Source organism: Haliotis rubra, unplaced genomic scaffold (genome assembly GCF_003918875.1).
Source record: "Haliotis rubra isolate DU_JTF1 unplaced genomic scaffold, ASM391887v1 Scf684, whole genome shotgun sequence".
Classification (NCBI taxonomy): Eukaryota; Metazoa; Mollusca; class Gastropoda; order Lepetellida; family Haliotidae; genus Haliotis; species Haliotis rubra.
The window spans coordinates 94,371-115,945 of NW_025767395.1; the positions used below are offsets into that span (position 1 = coordinate 94,371).

The 21,575-nt window shown below is 39.4% G+C and overlaps 1 protein-coding gene across 1 annotated transcript; it reads right to left on the bottom strand.

Annotated features, from left to right (window-relative positions):
• Positions 1-7,829: 7,829 nt before the first annotated feature.
• On the bottom strand, positions 7,830-21,196 carry LOC124258164. The gene is made up of 10 exons (XM_046692223.1): positions 20,882-21,196; positions 19,755-20,054; positions 18,156-18,278; positions 15,408-15,429; positions 12,579-12,634; positions 12,039-12,060; positions 11,568-11,605; positions 9,894-10,010; positions 9,250-9,265; positions 7,830-8,866 (listed from the first exon to the last, which is right to left on the bottom strand). The coding sequence occupies exons 1-10, from the start codon at positions 21,165-21,167 to the stop codon at positions 8,701-8,703; spliced, it is 1,146 nt and encodes a 381-aa protein (XP_046548179.1). The 5' UTR covers positions 21,168-21,196; the 3' UTR covers positions 7,830-8,700.
• Between the last annotated feature and the right edge of the window lie 379 nt (positions 21,197-21,575).

Consider the following 21,575-nt stretch of genomic DNA (forward strand, 5'->3'; position numbering starts at 1 on the left):
CATACTAACATATCATATACTAACATGTGATCTACACTACGCTGAACATACTAACATATCATATACTAACATGTGGTCTACACTACGCTGAACATACTAACATATCATATACTAACATGTTGTCTACACTACGCTGAACATACTAACATATCATACACTAACATGTGATCTACACTACGCTGAACATACTAACATATCATATACTAACATGTAGTCTCACCTGAGGAAAGTGTGTTTGTTCACAATTGCCGAAACTGGGTACAGCAGAAACTGATTACCCAGTGAGATAAGTCATGTGAATATATACCTTCAAGCGCCTTACAGGCAGCTCTGGTTATCCAGGGTAATAATAATCAGATTGTGATTCAGCGTCCAGCGAGCAACTAGACAGATTGATACTAGGCGCTATATAAAAAAAACACATTAAAAACTGGCCTGATAAGTTCATACTGACCTGCACGCAAAGAAAATACCAGTTATCATTACGTATGCTTACTGACAGAATATCCCGTATTACTTGAGAAACAAGTCAGAAGGATGGCTATATAAAATGTGAATTCGAAGACAGATACATACCACACTCATGAAATAATCCTGTCACAGTGTAAAACAGAAACTTAGTCAGCAGCTGGTTAACACTGACAGATCTGAGCTGTTGATGTTCGTGTAGTTTCACTTGACACTATTTCCCTGCCACATGAACCATGTCCCTGCTTGTTGAAACATTAGTGAATACGCCGTGTCGTTGCTATTGGGCAGTTGAATATTGAATACTCTGTTGTCATGAGTTTACTTGGCACTGCTGGGTCTGTCTACTCTGTGAATCATGTCCTTGCTTGTTGAAACACTAGTTTCGTTATCATTGGGCAGTTGATCATTGAACACTATGTTGTCATGAGTTTATGTAAAAAGATATTCACTCATGTACCCGTATTTACTCTTTTGCACTGCACATCAAGATGTAAACGTAACTATTGAGATCACACCAAGTTTTCTTTCTTTAACGTCGCCCTTTCCAATATTCCAGCTATTCCAGTCTGTAAATGACCAGACAATCCAGTGATCAACATCATCAGCATCGATCTTCGCAATTTGGATACGATGACATGTGTCAACCGATCCCGTTAGTCGCCTCTTACGACACGCATGGGTTGCTGAAGATCACTTTTAACCCGGGCCTCAAAAGAAACTACAGTCCGTTTGAGTCAGAAACGGACCTATGAATTGCAAATTTTATCATTGTACAAAATTGCCACATAAATATAAATAGTAATAGTAGTTTGTCATTTACTAATACCCAACAGCTTTCTTATATTGAAAATTTTCGGGACTCCACCAAAAAGGTTCTTTAAGAAACTATCATTAAATTTTTGACACAGTTCACTATTTGTTACGAGGGAGGAGTGCAGAGCAAGGGACAGCAAGATGTGCGAGAAAGGCTGGAGACGGCACAGCACAGGCTAATGAATCAATAACTTGGTGGGCACATGTGCACGTGCTTCTCTAACACCTGGCTGTCCTTTTCTCTGCACTCCTCCCTCGTAACAAATAGTGAACTGTGTCAAAATGTTAATGATAGTTTCTTAAAGAACTCTTTTCGTGGAGTCCGGAAAATTTTCAAATATAAGAAAGCTGTTGGGTATTAGTAAATGATAAACATGTGTACTATTTATATTTATGTGGCAATTTTGTACAATGATAACATTTGCAATTCATCGGTCCGTTTCTGACTCAAACGGACTGTAATCGAGTGTTTGTCAGACTCCATTTACCTTACAACGAGTACAGTAATCTGTTTCTTACACAACCTAAAATCTCACCACTTTGGGATCAAATTGATGCATATTTCGTCCTTTCTCATTGTATCGGCGCATTGATACATAACCCAACGTTATGAACGAGTGACGTCACTGGACTTACTACTCACTACACATACTATGTGTAACCCTCCACACAAAAAACGTTTTCGTCATATTTGTGCATTTTCGAGGCAATAATCATGATGTAAACAAGATAAGATCAAAGTCAAGTCAAGTGTTTATTTCCAGTATGAAGGCCTCACGGCCCATATACAATGCAAAATAGATACAGTTTTATATAAAATAGATACATTGCAATATTGCCTTAGTTTGCAAAACATAACATTATAGATATACATATGTCACAGAGGCCCAGATAAGCTGCGTATCCGGGTAAAATACGCATAGAATTACGCATTGAAAAATAATTGTTGCGTACCAATTACGCATTTAAAATGTTAGATACGCAGAAAGTTTAAAACAAATGCGTACGGAATATATTTATAAAAATCGCTTGCGTAATGAAAAAGACATCGATTGCTATCAAGTTGTACTGTTAGTATAGGACAAGTGTTGTACTGTCAGTATAGGATGAGTGATTTTTTATGAAATCATTTCCATTATATTTAAGTTGGTTTTGATTACCGCCTCGTTTTCCATTGACTGCTAGTTTACAGTAACATCGGTAAAAATGTGTGGATTTAAATGGCTTCCGTATTTTACCCCATTCCATGTGCGTACCATTTCTGCTTTCCACGTTCATGAGGGGCCGTATAATCTTAGTGTTGATTATATATATTTTACATAAAAACTGTAATTAAAATTACACAATGCTAGGTTATATTTCTTTGGGTTAAATAATAGTACTCTATTATATTTTACTAATGACTGCGTCAGAATTCATCCCGTTTATATTATTGTGCATGTTTGAACTTGATCGCCGGGAAACGTGTGCACAGCTGATTGCTATTTCCGGCTCAGATATCTTAATCCCTGCAAATAATACAATGCCCAGCACAAAACAACTTAGAACTTAAAATGTAAATAATCTTGTCTAGTGATGTTTAATTGCAAATTTGACGTCTCTACTGACAAAGTCGTCTTCTGTTGTTTGTTCACGCGAAGTGATACGATGTTGTTTTCTTACTCCTGGAAAAAAGTTTGATGAAAGCGTAACCCATGGATAAGACGACCCCCTTCTACAGACTGCTTTTTTTGGTCCTCAAAATTCGACTTATAGACGGTAGGTATGACATAGGCAGAACATACCTGCTTAGTAAACTTACTCAATGGCATATACTTAGGTGAGTAAAGTGACTTAAATACGCACACATATTTGAAAGCAGTGGGAAACAGAAAAAGAAATACCCACTCAACATTCATAATACCCACTCCAAACAAATACAGTGGGTACAGTACTCACATGAGCTAAATCTTATCTGGAGCTCTGTGTCATATATATGTTATGGTGAACAAATATTGTATGTGTGATATCTATCATCTCAGGTTTTACATGTACTCTCTCTTAATTTATATGCATGCCATACAAATTTACTTAAGCTTTTTAAAACTAATACATTTTCCGTTGATAGAATTGATCTAAATTGATACATGTTCGGATTTTGATGATATATATATGGAAAGTATTTAATTCGTAGAGCGCTATATAATGGACAAATAATAAAAAATGGTGCTCGTCTTCACTATCTAAATTACAATATGGACATAAACGTTGAGACTTATCTATTCCTAACCACCTCCATTCATCATGTTTTAATCGTAATAGACCACATCTGAACTGAACCAATATATTTCTAAGTCGTTTGTCAATAATGCAAATCTAAATATTTCTCAGGAGCTAAAATGCTTTTATATTCACGATAAATACAATACAAGAACAACAAACCATAACGTTGCAACTGTCATGTAAATCATGCTTTCGCAAGTGAAATTATTTCATTATTATCGTTCTGAACATGTGCTAGGTGACGTTTATTTCATTTGAGTTCAATCGTCATCGAAGGATAGTGTTGGAGTTTTTCGCACATGTGGGATCTGCTAAGCAGCCAGGTATGAACCCCATGGAACAACTTTTAGGAGGGCATGGGTAGATGTTTCTCGTGCGAGGGGTGGCTACACTAGGTACTGACGTGGTCGCCAGTCTCAGTTCACACAATCACAACAAACAATAACTGAGAATTTGGTGACAATATTCACATTAGTGGCGTTGTCATGGTGACCATATTTTCAGGCATTGTTTTCCTTCAAGTTTCTAGTTATTTTCTCTCTCAGATTAGTAGACTGATTGTCGCATTTTCAACATATTTAAGCCAGTTGTTAGATCAAATAATTGTTTAGTTTAGAATTCAAGAAATTCTTTAGTTCCTTTAACAGATCTCAAGTATTTAAATTAACTGACATCCTTAAGTTTGATCTCTTATACTTTTCTCATGATCTACTCTCTTCTTATTACAGACATCTTTCCATTATGATTTCAATGTTTTATATTCACTAACATGAGTATCATAAGGAATATAACAAGAGCATGACGTGTGACAATTCCTAAAGGTGACCATATCAAACTGGATATTAATCTGGTTATTAATACTTTCAACAGCTGAGATACAGTTTCGCCTGTAACTTGGAAAATGTCAGCAAATCGAGTACCCCAGATGTATTTTGTATCGAGCTAGTAACATCCATAGAGAATACTACAGTGGTCTTATTACGTACCAATTATACTAAAGGAGTGTCCTTCCTATGGTATCTGACCGAGCGAAAGCTCGACGGATACAATGTCCCAGTTCGACTCTCAATTAAACAGCGAAACGGCAACGTTCGCAATGTTTACATTCCCACAATTCATATAAGTTGTAGAATGAATGAATTCGCGTGTTTCTTATGAAGGAACAAGTAATTCCGTCACAACCTGACCTAATTGAAGGGTCATTGGTTATCCAATCAAATCGGTAGAATCTCAGGTCAAGTCGTTACGACACAGGTCAACGCGATACGACATTCTTGTGACGTACGAGATTAGTATCCAACCACCCATACGTTGACCAAGTGGGAAATAAAATTTATTATCTTTAATCTTTCCATACAAGATTTACCCTGGACAAGTGTTAGAATAGTAAGGTGAAGCCAATGATTATAGCACACTAAAGTACGCACTGGGGCACACATAAAGATCCAGTCAAAGTCAGAACACGTGTATGCTCCAGGGGCTCAGTCTGCTACAACACAGCCCAGCATTTTGCCAAACTACTAGCACCAGTGGGAAAAGAACGAAACTCCTACATCAGCAATTCCAGTACCTTTGTCACAGGTCGCATGGTCAGCGTGTCATGCAGTCTTCTAAATGCCGTTCAAGGACTAAACTATCGGGCAAAAAGAAAGTTACCACTTTTAATGCAATTGCATAAACACCCCAGCAGAAAACATTCGCCAAAATATAAAATGCTCCTAATAAAAACGAAGGTGTCCGAAAACTTCGCCCAAATCGTGCATTCTTCAAAACGTGAAAAAAGTAATTGTTGGACGTGCACGATAGTGGCATACGTAACAATGTTGGGCAGAACAATCATGCGGTAGCCGTTGTGGTAAAACTAAACTGTGATACGTACCTCACTGTTTTACTGTATTTTGTCGACCAATATGCAATGATAATACCTTCAATCTTTATTTCTTTTGTAGTGGAGGCCATAGGCCTACATTTCAGGATTACAGAGCGATACATACATGTGTATATTTTTAATGAATAAGACTATGAATAAGTTAATTTACATAATATGCGAAAAGAAAATATGATATTATTGGCATAGGACTGAATCTCTAAGATTCATTGAACTGTGTATATAAATGGATAGTGTTTTTACAATAAATGGATTGACAATTGGCATGGCCATATTATACTTATGAATAGTGGGACTTGAATAGAATTTATACCTAAATTATTCTCATCGCGAAATGGCTGCACTATTGTCGATCTTATGTAAACTTTTAACTCACTCACTCAAACGCTTGTGGGGCGAACAACTGAATGAAAATGCAGCCATTTTGGGGGTTGAACACACGATCATATGTTCCTGGTAAGGTTTACGGAAAGATCAATGCAAGTAGAAGACAAAAGATAATCATAATAATTAGTTTATTAAGATGTCGCAACACAACATCAGATAACATATAATACAAAGTAAAGCCACTCTTTTTCATCGATACCAAAATATCCGTTCATCTATACCTAGACTCACCTACATAACTAACTGTACACTAACATAAGAACTATTCGCTTTACGATTTAAGATTAAAATATTTAGAAACCTTAGAATGTTTACTTAAACATGTTATTACAAATGTCTGTTTAACAGTAATCAATATTAGCCACTATCACACAAGCTAGGTACACAGTCTTACATACAATGTAAGGATGTAAGGATTGTTCGTCTGGAGCTACAAAGACTATATCACTTGCATAAAGTGACAAAGAAAATGTCGTCTGCATAAAGTGACAAAGAAAATATCGTCAGCATAAAGTGACAAAGAAAATATCGTCTGCATAAAGTGACAAAGAAAATATCGTCTGCATAAAGTGACAAAGAAAATATCGTCTGCATAAAGTGACAAAGAAAATATCGTCTGCATAAAGTGACAAAGAAAATATCGTTTGCATAACGTGACAAATATAATATCGTCTGCATAAAGTGACAAAGAAAACATCGTCTGCATAAAGTGACAAAGAAAATATTGTCTGCATAAAGCAACAAAGAAAATATCATCTGCATAAAGTGACAAAGAAAATATCGTCTGCATAAAGTGACAAAGAAAATATCGTATGCATAAAGTGACAAAGAAAATATTGTCTGCATAAAGTGACAAAGAAAATATCGTCTGTATAAAGCGACAAAGAAAATATCATCTGCATAAAGTGACAAAGAAAATGTCGTCTGCACAAAGCGACAAAGAAAATTTCGTCTGCATAAAGCGACAAAGAAAATATCGTCTGCATAAAGTGACAAAGAAAACATCGTCTGCATGAAGTGACAAAGAAAACATCATCTGCATAAAGCGACAAAGAAAATATCGCCTGCATCAAGCGTCAAAGATGATTTCGTCTGCATACAGTGACAAAGAAAACATCGTCTGCATACAGCGACAAAGAAAATATCGTCTGCATCAAGAGTCAAAGATGATATCGTCTGCATACAGTGACAAAGAAAACATCGTCTGCATACAGCGACAAAGAAAATATCGCCTGCATCAAGCGTCAAAGATGATATCGTCTGCATAAAGTGACAAAGATAATATCGTCTGCATAAAGTGACAAAGAAAATATCGTATGCATAAAGTGACAAAGAAAATATTGTCTGCATAAAGTGACAAAGAAATATCATCTGCATAAAGCGACAAAGAAAATATCGTCTGCATAAAGTGACAAAGAAAATGTCGTCAGCACAAAGCGACAAAGAAAATATCGTCTGCATAAAGTGACAAAGAAAATATCATCAGCATAAAGTGACAAAGAAAATATCGTCTGCATAAAGTGACAAAGAAAATATCGTTTGCATAACGTGACAAATATAATATCGTCTGCATAAAGTGACAAAGAAAACATCGTCTGCATAAAGTGACAAAGAAAATATTGTCTGCATAAAGCGACAAAGAAAATATCATCTGCATAAAGTGACAAAGAAAATATCGTCTGCATAAAGTGACAAAGAAAATATCGTATGCATAAAGTGACAAAGAAAATATTGTCTGCATAAAGTGACAAAGAAATATCGTCTGCATAAAGCGACAAAGAAAATATCGTCTGCATAAATTGACAAAGAAAATGTCGTCTGCACAAAGCGACAAAGAAAATGTCGTCTGCATAAAGCGACAAAGAAAATATCGTCTGCATAAAGTGACAAAGAAAACATCGTCTGCATGAAGTGACAAAGAAAACATCATCTGCATAAAGCGACAAAGAAAATGTCGTCTGCATAAAGCGACAAAGAAAATATCGTCTGCATAAAGTGACAAAGAAAACATCGTCTGCATGAAGTGACAAAGAAAACATCATCTGCATAAAGCGACAAAGAAAATATCGCCTGCATCAAGCGTCAAAGATGATTTCGTCTGCATAAAGTGACCAAGAAAACATCGTCTGCATACAGCGACAAAGAAAATATCGTCTGCATCAAGAGTCAAAGATGATATCGTCTGCATACAGTGACAAAGAAAACATCGTCTGCATACAGCGACAAAGAAAATATCGCCTGCATCAAGCGTCAAAGATGATATCGTCTGCATAAAGTGACAAAGAAAATATCGTCTGCATAAAACAACAAAGAAAATATCGTCTGCATAAAACAACCAAGAAAATATTATTTGCATAAAGCGACTTAGAAAATATTGTCTGCATAAAACGACAAAGAAAATATCGTCTGCATAAAACGACAAAGAAAACATCGTTTGCATTAAACCAACAAGAAAATATCGTCAGCATAAAGCTATGAAGAAAATATGGTCAGCCTACAGCGAAAAAGAAACATCGTCTACATAAAACTATAAACACAATATCGTCTGTAGAAAGGTACAAAGACAATATCGTCTGCATAAACTGTTGCCTCACTTGAGGCTGCACCCCGTACTGTGGTCCAGTGGTCGTCTGTTGGGGACGATGAAGGGTGGAGAGACGTATAGATGAGGAACTGTACCATCAGTTCATGCCCTACTGGTGGCGTGGTCCTCTGTGGGGGACGATGAAGGGTGGAGAGACGTGTAGATGAGGAACAGTATCGTCAGTATAGGCTTCATCTGGTACTGTGGTCCTCGATGGAGGACGATGAAAAGTGGAGAGACGTAGATGAGGAACTGTAACGTCAGTTTTGGCTTCACCTGGTGCTGTGGTCCTCAGTTAGGAAGTTGATGGGTGGAGAGACGTGTAGATGTGGAACTGTTCCCTCAGGAGTCGCTCGTAATCATGTAGGGGTAAGACATCCCCGTCGTTGTTGGAAGCACAAGGTACATCACTGAAGTCACGGGACAATCTGTCTGCCATCACAGTAAGATATTCACCACATCTGTAGTTACAACATTACACTTACATTGCAGATAAAGTTGTCTTGCACAGAAGTGTAAGTATTTTGCTTTCATGCAGCGTGGAACAGAAATCATAAATGGATTGGTAATCCTAAAAAAGACCTCAACAGTGATCATAGATTTGCAATCCTTTCTTAACAAATCGTACATTTGTTACATAGATCCAATTGCTACTTTCTCCGTCATTTCCACAGATAATCTATACGGGCTTCGTCTATTCAGTTAGGGTCTAGTTTTCTGGGGTAAGTTGAGTAAATGGTGTTTAACACAGGAGATTGCAACTGGACACATATATGAGGGTTTGTTAACTGGTTATTACCATACCTAACCCCAGCACTTAAGGTCAAACAATAAACTTATGTACCTTCTGTCCTGGTTTTCTGCAAATAAAGCAAAAGACAAACTTGTAAATTTCTAAACGGAAAGATTCGTCCACGTTTCCATTAACTGAATAACAGTTAGTGACTGAGTCGCTCTTAGCACAGACCATCAACATCACCAAAACCAGAGCACCATAAATAGGGCTTCACACATTGTAACCATGTGGAGTATCGAACCTAGGTCTTTGGCGTGAACGCCTTAACCACTTGGCTCCCGACTACCCAATTTCCTGAATCAAAACAGCGTTTACAAAAAATAAAATTTAAAAAAAAGATTTCAGCATATGAAGGTGAACTACAGACATGCCTGTTTGCTGTTTAACGCTGCATTCAGCAATATTCCAGCTATATTACGATTGTCTGAAATAATCAAGACTTGACAAGAAAACCAAGTGATTGATATAATGAGCATCGATTTACGAAATTGGGATACGGGGGTATACATGCATGGCCATAATCAGCTAGCGTTTCTCACATGTTATGACGAGCTTGCAAATAGGTTGTAGAAGACCAGCTCTGACCTGGTTCTTCACTTTGGTGTAAGTTCGTGTTGGTTGTGGTGTGTTGGGGAGTGGAGGAGGGATTGAAACTTACATTGCATTCAAAAAGATTCATGTATTCATCGTACCTTTTACGTCCTTGCAGACAAGAATAGTAACTGCTGCCACCACTACTGCCACAGCAGTGAGCATAATGGAGTAGACAGCTACGATGGGGACGATGTCGTCGACGTTGTCATCATCTTCTGATATAACACAAAGTTAACACATATGTAATTAGTATGGTAATTCATATGAGAACGCAGAGACGTATTTGAATGATAAGAACTGTTCTGTTAATATTCCTTGTTCGTTTTAATGCATATATTGGTTTTATAACATAAGGAGGAAATAGAGGAAGTTCTGGGTTGTTTTGTGTGTCTTTTTTGAATGAAACATCGATCCTTTTCATAAGCTAACAGATTCCTGTCTACATCGTATTTGAAACATAAAAGATTCGTCGTTAATATTCCCTATTCCTTTCAGTGCATAGGTACTGATTTTAGGACATTAGGAGGAAATACTATTTGTGTCTACTTTTTCAAAGAAACTACGATTCTTTATACGCTACTGGAACCCTGTCTACATCGCATAACACAACAAAGGAAGCAAGCAATGAAGATGGAAGAATCTTTCTTGATGTATGACGGGAAGTATGACCGTTACAGCTGTCCAGGCCAGTGGATCTGTTTCCCCAACATGGCATATCACCGAATCCTGGTTATGTACATGGAAATTAAAAGGGTCATAAGTATTATATATATAATATAAACGAATTTGACTTAGGAAATGTTTATTTACAGTATATTAACTATTCTATGATGGGTATTTTAAATCATATAATCGGTATTTTTCCCTTTCCTTGAAATATTACACAGCTCAACGGTACTGTAACGAAATCCTACGCCCACACCTCCTTCCAATCATTGATCGCCAGAGAGAGTTGTTTCAACAGGACAATGCCAGGCCCACACAGCACGTCACACTAGAGACTTCCTCCAGAACCACAACATCAATGTGCTCCCCAGGCCCTCAAGATCACCGGACTTAAACCCGATCGAACATCTGTGGGATGCCCTGGACAGACGGGTGCCACGCCGTAACCCTCAGCTCCAGACACTTCAGCAACTCGCACAGGAACTACAGGCAGAGTGGGCTGCGATTGAGCAACACGAGATTCTGAGACTTATTCGTTCGATGCCGAGGCGATGTCGTGCAGTTCTGCATGCCCACGGTGGTCACACGAGGTATTGACTTCAGCGCCACCACACGTCTCCATGTGACACTCAAACTGACTTTCCTCGAGTTGTTGCCAAAGATGGATAAGTCTGCATTCCCAGTGTGCAATTTCGCTATATTTCATTAACTCATAAAGCCTACAAGATGTTTCAAAATAAACATAAAAATACAGTTGAAATTCCTATATGCGTTTCTTTTTGGGGGAGAGTATACATGGAAATTAAGAAGTGTCATAAGTATTATATATATAATATAAACGAATTTGACTTAGGAAATGTTTATTTACAGTATATTAACTATTCTATGATGGGTATTTTATATAATCTGCATTTTCCCCTTTCCTTGACGATTTGACTTACATCCAATGTATATGGGTTTGAGACACGACTCCTATTCCAGGCTTCTGGGCTTCAGACGGGAGATAGTTCGAGCTACATTTAATCGACATATCAGTACCATACACTCACAGTTCGAGTTTCACAGCCGTTACACATCATGCTTGTAGTTAACCTTTAGACACCAACCTTCTATTTCCTGGTAGTTCCCGTCGTTTTCGTCTTCCCTGTGATACGAAACCAAGCTGATAAAAATGAGTATTAAACTTTAGTAAACTGAGAGGAAATTATAAAGCTGTGACACACTCTCAATTTACATCGCTCCGAATCGTGCATAGTTTTGCTCTGATAGCTATGTCGGTTTGTTTATTGTTTGAAGCCGCACTCAGCAATATTCCAGCTATATGGGGGCGGTCTGTAAATAATCGAGTCTGGACCAGACAATTCAGTGCTCAACAGCATAAGCATCGATCTAAGCAATTGGGATACCATGATATGAGTCAACCAAGTCAGCGAGCCTGACCACCGTATCCCGTTTGTCAACTTTGACGACAAGCATGGGTTGCTGAGGATCAATTCTATATCAGATCTTCAGCTATGTATCACTGTGTGATATGAAATATTTATTCATCCTACTTGAAGATTGATGAAGATACTCACCGCTGATGAACGTATCCTCTCTCTGAAAGTGACAATGTTCAGCAGTTAATTATGCATACAAACTGCAAGGTTAATCACAGATGCCTGTATTATTGTGCACCGATCACATATCCGTACATGTTTGAATATAGTGCACTGATCTAGCACCGTAGACGCGATATGTGGACAACATCCGATACAAGTTTCAATAGAAGGTCAGTGAGTGAGTGAGTGAGTTGGGTTTTACGCGACTTTTATCAATGTTACAGCAATATCACGGCAGGGGACACAAGAAATTGGCCTGACACATTGATCCCATGTCAGGAATCGAACCCGGGCCTTCGGCTTTAACGCTTTACCCACTGGGCTACCCCAACGCCCAAGGTCACTCCGAGCTAATAGTTTTGATAGGCCTTTAGTTTTTCTATGTTGACAGCTAAAATTCCAAGATTGTTTTTAGACATGGTACAGAACATTGCCCATTTAATAATTCGCTATGACCTGTTTATCTGAACTAATTCATGTGACGTTTGAGGGTCTACGATGACGTACAACACCAACCTTCTATCTCCTGGTAGCCCCCGTCTGTTTCTGCGTCAAGGATGTATGTGACAAGGCTGGGGGGAAAGAAATGTAGAAAGTGGTTGGAATCAAGGAATATTTATAAAAACAGTCCTCTTTCCTCAGAGTGTTGTAAATCACAAAATAGCTGTCAAAATTATATGAATAAACCACTGAGAAAATCAGTTAAGACACCAGGTGTTCACGATAATACAGGTAGTTCACGCCCTTGAAAGATTTGCCTGGAAGAGTAATAACTATCAAGCTGTTCATTGCCTGTGCGCCATTGATTTAGACTGTGCTCGATATCACACAGCTACTGATTAGTGATATAGCCAGTCAAATTGTGTTGGTGATGAACTGTTTACCCAGTAGCCTTGAAGGATTGCAGATACTGCTAACTGTTTACGCAATAGCAATGAAGGATAGCAGATATTGCCAACTGTTTACCCAATAGCCTTGAAGGATAGCAGATATTGCCAACTGTTTACCCAATAGCCTTAAAGGACAGCTGATACTGCCAACTGTTTACCCAACAGCCTTGAAGGATTGCAGATACTTCCAACTGTTTACCCAATAGCCTTGAAGGATAGCAGATACTGCCAACTGTTTACCCAACAGCCTTGAAGAATAGCAGATACTGCCAACTGTTTACCCAATAGCCTTAAAGGACAGCTGATACTGCCAACTGTTTACCCAACAGCCTTGAAGGATTGCAGATACTTCCAACTGTTTACCCAATAGCCTTGAAGGATAGCAGATACTGCCAACTGTTTACCCAACAGCCTTGAAGAATAGCAGATACTGCCAACTGTTTACCCAATGGCCTTAAAGGATAGCAGATACTGCCAACTGTTTACCCAATAGGCTTGAAAGATAGCAGATACTGCCAACTGTTTACCCAATAGCCTTAAAGGATAGCAGATACTGCCAACTGTTTACCCAATACCCTTGAAGGATAGCAGATACTGCCAACTGTTTACCCAACAGCCTTGAAGAATAGCAGATACTGCCAACTGTTTACCCAATGGCCTTAAAGGATAGCAGATACTGCCAACTGTTTACCCAATAGGCTTGAAAGATAGCAGATACTGCCAACTGTTTACCCAACAGCCTTGAAGAATAGCAGATACTGCCAACTGTTTACCCAATGGCCTTAAAGGATAGCAGATACTGCCAACTGTTTACCCAATAGCCTTGAAGGATAGCAGATACTGCCAACTGTTTACCCAATAGGCTTGAAAGATAGCAGATACTGCCAACTGTTTACCCAATAGCCTTAAAGGATAGCAGATACTGCCAACTGTTTACCCAATAGGCTTGAAAGATAGCAGATACTTCCAACTGTTTACCCAACAGCCTTGAAGGATAGCAGATACTGCCAACTGTTTACCCAACAGCCTTGAAGGATTGCAGATACTTCCAACTGTTTACCCAATAGCCTTGAAGGATAGCAGATACTGCCAACTGTTTACCCAACAGCCTTGAAGGATAGCAGATACTGCCAACTGTTTACCTAACAGCTATGAAGGATAGCAGATACTGCCAACTGTTTACCCAATAGCCTTAAAGGACAGCTGATACTGCCAACTGTTTACCCAACAGCCTTGAAGGATTGCAGATACTTCCAACTGTTTACCCAATAGCCTTGAAGGATAGCAGATACTGCCAACTGTTTACCCAACAGCCTTGAAGAATAGCAGATACTGCCAACTGTTTACCCAATGGCCTTAAAGGATAGCAGATACTGCCAACTGTTTACCCAACAGCCTTAAAGGATAGCAGATACTGCCAACTGTTTACCCAATGGCCTTAAAGGATAGCAGATACTGCCAACTGTTTACCCAACAGCCTTGAAGAATAGCAGATACTGCCAACTGTTTACCCAATGGCCTTAAAGGATAGCAGATACTGCCAACTGTTTACCCAACAGCCTTGAAGGATAGCAGATACTGCCAACTGTTTACCCAATAGGCTTGAAAGATAGCAGATACTGCCAACTGTTTACCCAATAGCCTTAAAGGATAGCAGATACTGCCAACTGTTTACCCAATAGGCTTGAAAGATAGCAGATACTTCCAACTGTTTACCCAACAGCCTTGAAGGATAGCAGATACTGCCAACTGTTTACCCAACAGCCTTGAAGGATTGCAGATACTGCCAACTGTTTACCCAATAGGCTTGAAAGATAGCAGATACTGCCAACTGTTTACCCAATAAACTTGAAGAATAGCAGATACTGCCAACTGTTTACCCAATGGCCTTAAAGGATAGCAGATACTGCCAACTGTTTACCCAATAGCCTTGAAGGATAGCAGATACTGCCAACTGTTTACCCAATAGGCTTGAAAGATAGCAGATACTGCCAACTGTTTACCCAATAGCCTTAAAGGATAGCAGATACTGCCAACTGTTTACCCAATAGGCTTGAAAGATAGCAGATACTTCCAACTGTTTACCCAACAGCCTTGAAGGATAGCAGATACTGCCAACTGTTTACCCAACAGCCTTGAAGGATTGCAGATACTTCCAACTGTTTACCCAACAGCCTTGAAGAATAGCAGATACTGCCAACTGTTTACCCAATGGCCTTAAAGGATAGCAGATACTGCCAACTGTTTACCCAGTAGCCTTGAAGGATAGCAAATACTGCCAACCGCACGTTTACCCAATAGCCTTGAAGGATTGCAGATACTGCCAACTCTTTACCCAACAGCCTTGAAGGATAGCAGATACTGCCAACTGTTTACCCAACAGCCTTGAAAAAGAGCAGATACTACTAACTTTAATTTTCCCATTTGCCTTACCCACTGGATAGCAGATACTCACCGACTATGAATGTCTCCCCATCCTGAAAGATATAATTGGGTAGATGCAAAATGTTAGATGAAAAATATATGATGAACGAATTGCTTGTATACTTGCATACCTTTGGAGTAGACATAAATAACTTGAAATTTGTAGAACGATAAGTGACTGTCAGCTAAGTAACACTGGTGTCCTGAAGTCCTTGTTAGGATGGTAAGACTAGTGGTTAAAGTGTCTCCCGCTGGGATATTACTGGGATATTGCTAAAAGCGGCGTAAACATCCTCACTCACTCACAGAAAGCTAAAGACCATCAAATATGTAAATGTGTGCACACTATTGATTCATATCTCAAATGCCGTTCAAGCGTCTTGACGGTTATAAAAGAGAAATTATTCATATTTCTCAGGCTGTTCCAGCATCTTTAGGGTTAATAAAAGAAATGATTCATATTTCTCAGGCTGTTCAAATGCATCTTGACGGTTATATAAGAGAAGTGAAATGAGTCTATGTTATGTTGGACTGAAACACACAGAGAAAAGGACATGTCAAGTAGATACCACAACAGTTTTAAGTAATTTACATCTAACATCTCATGTAAGCTTATGACATAGATATTCAATTTTCACTCTATTTATGGGTGTGAAAGGTTTTGCATATGATCTCAATAATAGTGTCTCTTAAGGGTATAAACTCTTCACACCGAACACCCGAGTTCGATTCCCCACATGGGTACAATATCTGAAGCCCATTTCGGGTGTCCCCCGTCGTGATATTGCTCATATTCACTCACTATAAACTCTTCCTTAAAGGCTGGTCTCAGATTCAATTTCCCCACATTTACTTCCTGAATGAATACTAATAGACATCATCAAGGACATCTTTACATTTAAACAAAATCCACCATATGGACGTGAAAAATATGACATAGGAAAGATCTATTAGTATAAATAGGACAAAATGATCATTTGAAAATGTATAACATGTCAATATAAAGTGAAATGCTTGCCAGATAACGTTTTACTGAGTAACTGGGTGGAAATGGACATCAGATGCTATATACCGAAGTATTATTTATGTTTTACAGTTACAGTAAAGCATTACATCTAAAAACACATTAGTATTGCTTAACGTTTGTATAGGTGTATATATACTGACCAGCAATAAAAACGCAACTCAGAATTCATGAAAATTGTACTTTTTCAGCATGAGTTTGGATTTGATCCTTTAACACAAGTATGATGTGGTGATGATAAAGCATTCACCATGCAGGATGGTGTTCCAAATCATTAGGGAGAAACAGGCAAGGAGGAAATGCATGACACACGTGCAGAGTGTGGACGTAGGGCTACAAATGCAGGCAGTGTCGTAATGCTGTCATTTCACCGCAACATGCCACGTGTAAGTGAAATGGAGAGACACCAAGCAATAGGCATGCTGAATGCTGGAGTTCGACAAGTTCGTGTAGCCCGACATTTTCAGGTGCACCCTTCGACAATAACTCGTCTGCAGCAACGGGTAGTGGCAACTGGCAGCGTTTCTGATCGCCCCGTTCCGGTACACCCCCGTGTGACGTCACAAAGACAGGACCGGATAATCCAACTTCAGCACCTCCGGAACCGTCTGCAGGCGGCAGTAAGCACTGCTAATGCCGTGATTGCGTCTACGGGGCGCCCTATCAGCGAAAGTACTGTGCGTTGACGACTCCTAGCGGCAGGCTTACATTGCCGTCGACCTTACCGTGGACCAATCCTCACCAACAGACATCGACTGGAACGGCGCCGTTGGGTGACAAATCGAGGTCACCATGGTTAAGCCAATTCTGTTATACGGCTGCGAAATATGGGGTTTTGAAAACTGTAAATCTATAGAATCCGTTCATGTAAACTTTTTACGAAAATTCATTCCCGTTAAGAGAAACACGTCATTATAATGCTATATGGAAAACTTGGAAGGGTACCCCTAAATAACTCTATCAAATGTCGGATGGTATATATTTCTGGGCTACACTCCTATCTGGTAAAGAACAAATGCTGTCAACAATTGTACACCAAATGTTATAAACAATAGCAACCAAAAATAGATCAAATCCGTGGAAGCCGTATTTAATGAAACAGGCTATAGCATCTGCTGGGTAAGTCAAGCAGCTGTCTTTCTCAATGAAATTAAAACTATTATCTCCTTAGGCTTAGATGATATAGCAACCCAAACATGGCGCGCAGAGATTTCGAATTCTTCTAAGGGCACCATGTATCGCGTATTCAAATCTGAACTTGTCTTTGATAAATATCTCACATATATCCCTTCCTCCTTGGCTTTTAAATTTCTCTTGTTTAGAACTTCCTGCCATCGTTTACATATAGAGTAAATTCCACTCGAAGAAAGAATGTGTAACCTCTGCTACACGTGTAATGTTGGCGATGAATTTCACTACATTTTTCTCTGCCCTTTCTTCAAACATCATAGGAAAACTTATATCCCAAACCATTATGTTGAAAAACCCAATGTTTTAAGATTTAACGAATTGTTAAAGCATTGGCCTTGCTATTCTATGGAGCCAACTATTTCCGTGTGACGATAGACTGAACACACACATTGATTGCGTGATGTAAACATGAGCATTTAGTTTATATGGGAACCGCAACACGCTATTAAGTGAGATCAGTATTTGTAATTGCTGAACGAAAGTGCGAAAGAAGTGCTTCTGAGAGAGACAACTTTACGTGACTCTCGGGTTATCGTCATTCACTCTCACATCACACCGTATTACCTCCACGTCTCTGTTTTCTACAAACAACAACGATGACGACAACGGCGATGACCACGATCAGGACGGAACAGACAGCAGCCACGGGGACGATGGAAACGGCACCAGATTCAGTAACTTCACGTGCTGAAACATTTAATATGGACAATATTCAGTTCAGTATGCATACGAGTATAATCATGTAACATCAAGCCTCTTCGGGAGGTTTTAACTCGATTCAAAACAGATTAAATGGGTTGACACTTGCGATGTTCATCTGTGATAACCTTTCCGTGCCACGCTTTGTAAGTGATTGATGCGGTACGCTTTACATCCCCAACAACAACGTCATTGTCAACATCAGCTCCACAGGAGGACATGCAATGTCGATAACATCAGTGTTCTCATTTGTGCAGGGTGAAGAAACGGAAATATGTAACGAAAAGGGTCAAATTATATTCCTCATATAACTAGAGTTTCAGGAGCACTGTATTCTGTAGGGCTGGGTTTCTAATTGACTTTTTCGAATTAACGGAAACATTTGGGATTTTTGGAGAATCTGAAAGTTAAGAATCATTGGAGTGATAATAGTCATAAAATTTGTGAGAAAATTAAATTCTTCATCAATATTACGGTTTCAAATGGTTAATTATTTTTAATCTTTGAGTGCCATCTGAAGTGTCTTTGGTTATTTTAAATCTTTGGGTGCCATAACTTTCGGTGTTCTAGCAGGTGTTCCAGCAGGATCAGGTGTACGAATAGGGGGCCGTCCCAACAGGCGTCATCCCCCAAAATAGGTTGTATATAACAGATTCTATTGCTGAAGTGTTGACTTACAGGAGACCTTCAGCGTCAGGTTCCGTGATGCACTCCCATGTGTGTTGTTGACGTGACAAGTGTACAGTCCAGACACAGATACACCTACAGCTGGTATAGACAACACAGCCTCCCCCTGTCCTGTAATCACCGTCTGTCTGGAGATGTCCCACCAGGTTACAGTACAGGCAGGGTTACAGTCAGATGGGTTACAGTACAGGCAGGGTTACAGTCAGCAGAACATCTCACAGCTGCAGGTTTCCCTTCTTCTACCTCCAGCTTGTCACTTGTGCCGTCAAACTGTATCTGGTCAGGTTCATCTGGAATGCATGTGAGATGGTAAGCTGAGAAGCTATTCTGAGATATAAGTGCAGTTTGCTTCGGTGAATGAAGACATGTTGTTTGCTTTGGCCTGTGGTCTTTGGATTCACAAAATCGTAAATGTCTCAGACCCATATCAGTTTATGCTTTCCTCCCACAATAAGTACAGACTACAACTGGAACACCATTGTAACTCACTCAACCACTCTGTTGATATGTACTACTCTTGACAACATATCCAGGTGAGCTTACAGTGCCGTGAAACTAGAAGCATTTTCGATGGCCTCTAACAGTTTGAATGGATCATTAAATCAGACCTGCCTGTAATTCCTATCCGAACTTTCACAATAATCATTTCTGTTCTGTTTACGAAGAGCAGAGTACTTCAGCAAAGAAAGTTGTGACACAACTATCACCCAGAAACACAGTTTCAAAGATAAGATATACGAGGTTCCTATACCGTTAACAAAGTAAGTTCTTACTCACAGAGAACATCCAGTACATGTCCGTGACTCCAGTCAGACTTCAGGCCCTCCTCCACAGCCTGGCAGCTGTAGATGTCTCCATGGTTCTCTCTGCTGATGTGGGTTATTGTCAGGTCATCTCTACCTGTAGAAGACCCATCACCAGATTCTAGCAGGGTCCTGTTCCTCCTCCAGATGTAGGTCAAGGTCAGTGGGGGATGGTCCAGGGGTAGACTCCGGGAGGAGGAGGAGCATGTCAGGGTGACATTCTCACCTGATACAGGTGAGGCAGGTCCGGTGATGGTAGGTGGGGTTGGCTCCTCTGTGAACAAATATAACAAATGTGCTGAGACCTTAAGACGAGTGCCATTGAACAAGATTTTGCTGAAAGATTTCATACTTGTATTTAAATACTATTCATCATTATTATCTATCAAATGTTAAATAGTTAAAGTGTTCACTCGTCACGTTGAAGACCCAGGTTCGATTCCCCACATGGGTACAATGAGTGAAGCCCATTTCTGATGTCAACTGTCATGATATTGCTGGAATATTGCTATAAAGACTCACTCACTCACTCACTCACTGCGACATTGCTTCTTTGTCGGTGAACAAGCATAGTTCATATACACACATGCACACAACACACACACATGCATACAATACACACATACACACACATTCATACAACACACACATACACACAGATGCATACAACACACACATACATGCATACAACACACACATACACAGATGCATACAACACACACATACACACACATGCATACAACTCACACACATGCATACAACTCACACACACATGCATACAACTATCACACACATGCATACAACACACACATGCATACAACACACACACACGCATACAACACACACACACACACGAATACACACGCAAACACACATACGCACGCGCGCGCGCACGCACGCATGCACATACACTCACATACACACACACACCCGGATCCATGTCGCCATATACACAATTATCTAACCCTCCCATTTCACCTCACCTAAAGTTCTTCTACTGCAATAGAAGATTGATCGGCTATTTATTTATGTTGGAGATACATTAAGACAGTCCAACTTTATTCTTCAAATAATATTCTGTTCATCCCATATTCTACTCACGTGCCACAACGAGGACCTGTCCACATCCAGATATAATCTGTCCTATGCTTTCTTGACAATAGTAAGTACCAGCGTCCTGTACAGTAACATTGTAGATGGTAAACCTCAGCTGTCCTGTCTGTGATAGTGAGTCCTCCCCGGTGTATCTCATCCTGGTCGTGTAGCCGGTGTGACTGCTGTTGAGTACCGTTACTTTGTGTGACATAGGATTAACCAGTAACAGTCTCACAGCTACCGAACCATTCACCCATAGGTAGTATGGGAACCTAACATTCGCTGGGTTCATGGCTATGTTAACATCGTCGCCAACATGTGTAACAGTGTGTGGGTATCCAGTTGTCATGGAGGCAAAACCTGCACGCAAAACATATAATCTTCATTAAAACAAGGTAAACAGCTGACAGAATTATTCAAGCACATCATTTAAGTCAGCTGAATGTAATAATAGTTCACAGATACCTACCACACAGATATACACACCTGGAACTAGTCACTTATAACACGTCATTTAAAGCTCGATATAATGCAAGATCAATTGGCAGATACATACCACACATATACAAGCCCCAAAACAAAATATAAGCCGGAGACATCACTACTAGCGTGATGGGTTCATACTGATACATCACGTACTTTGACACTTGTTTTTGAAGCGTCAAAATATTTAGTTTCGCTAGAAAATATTTCCCTATAA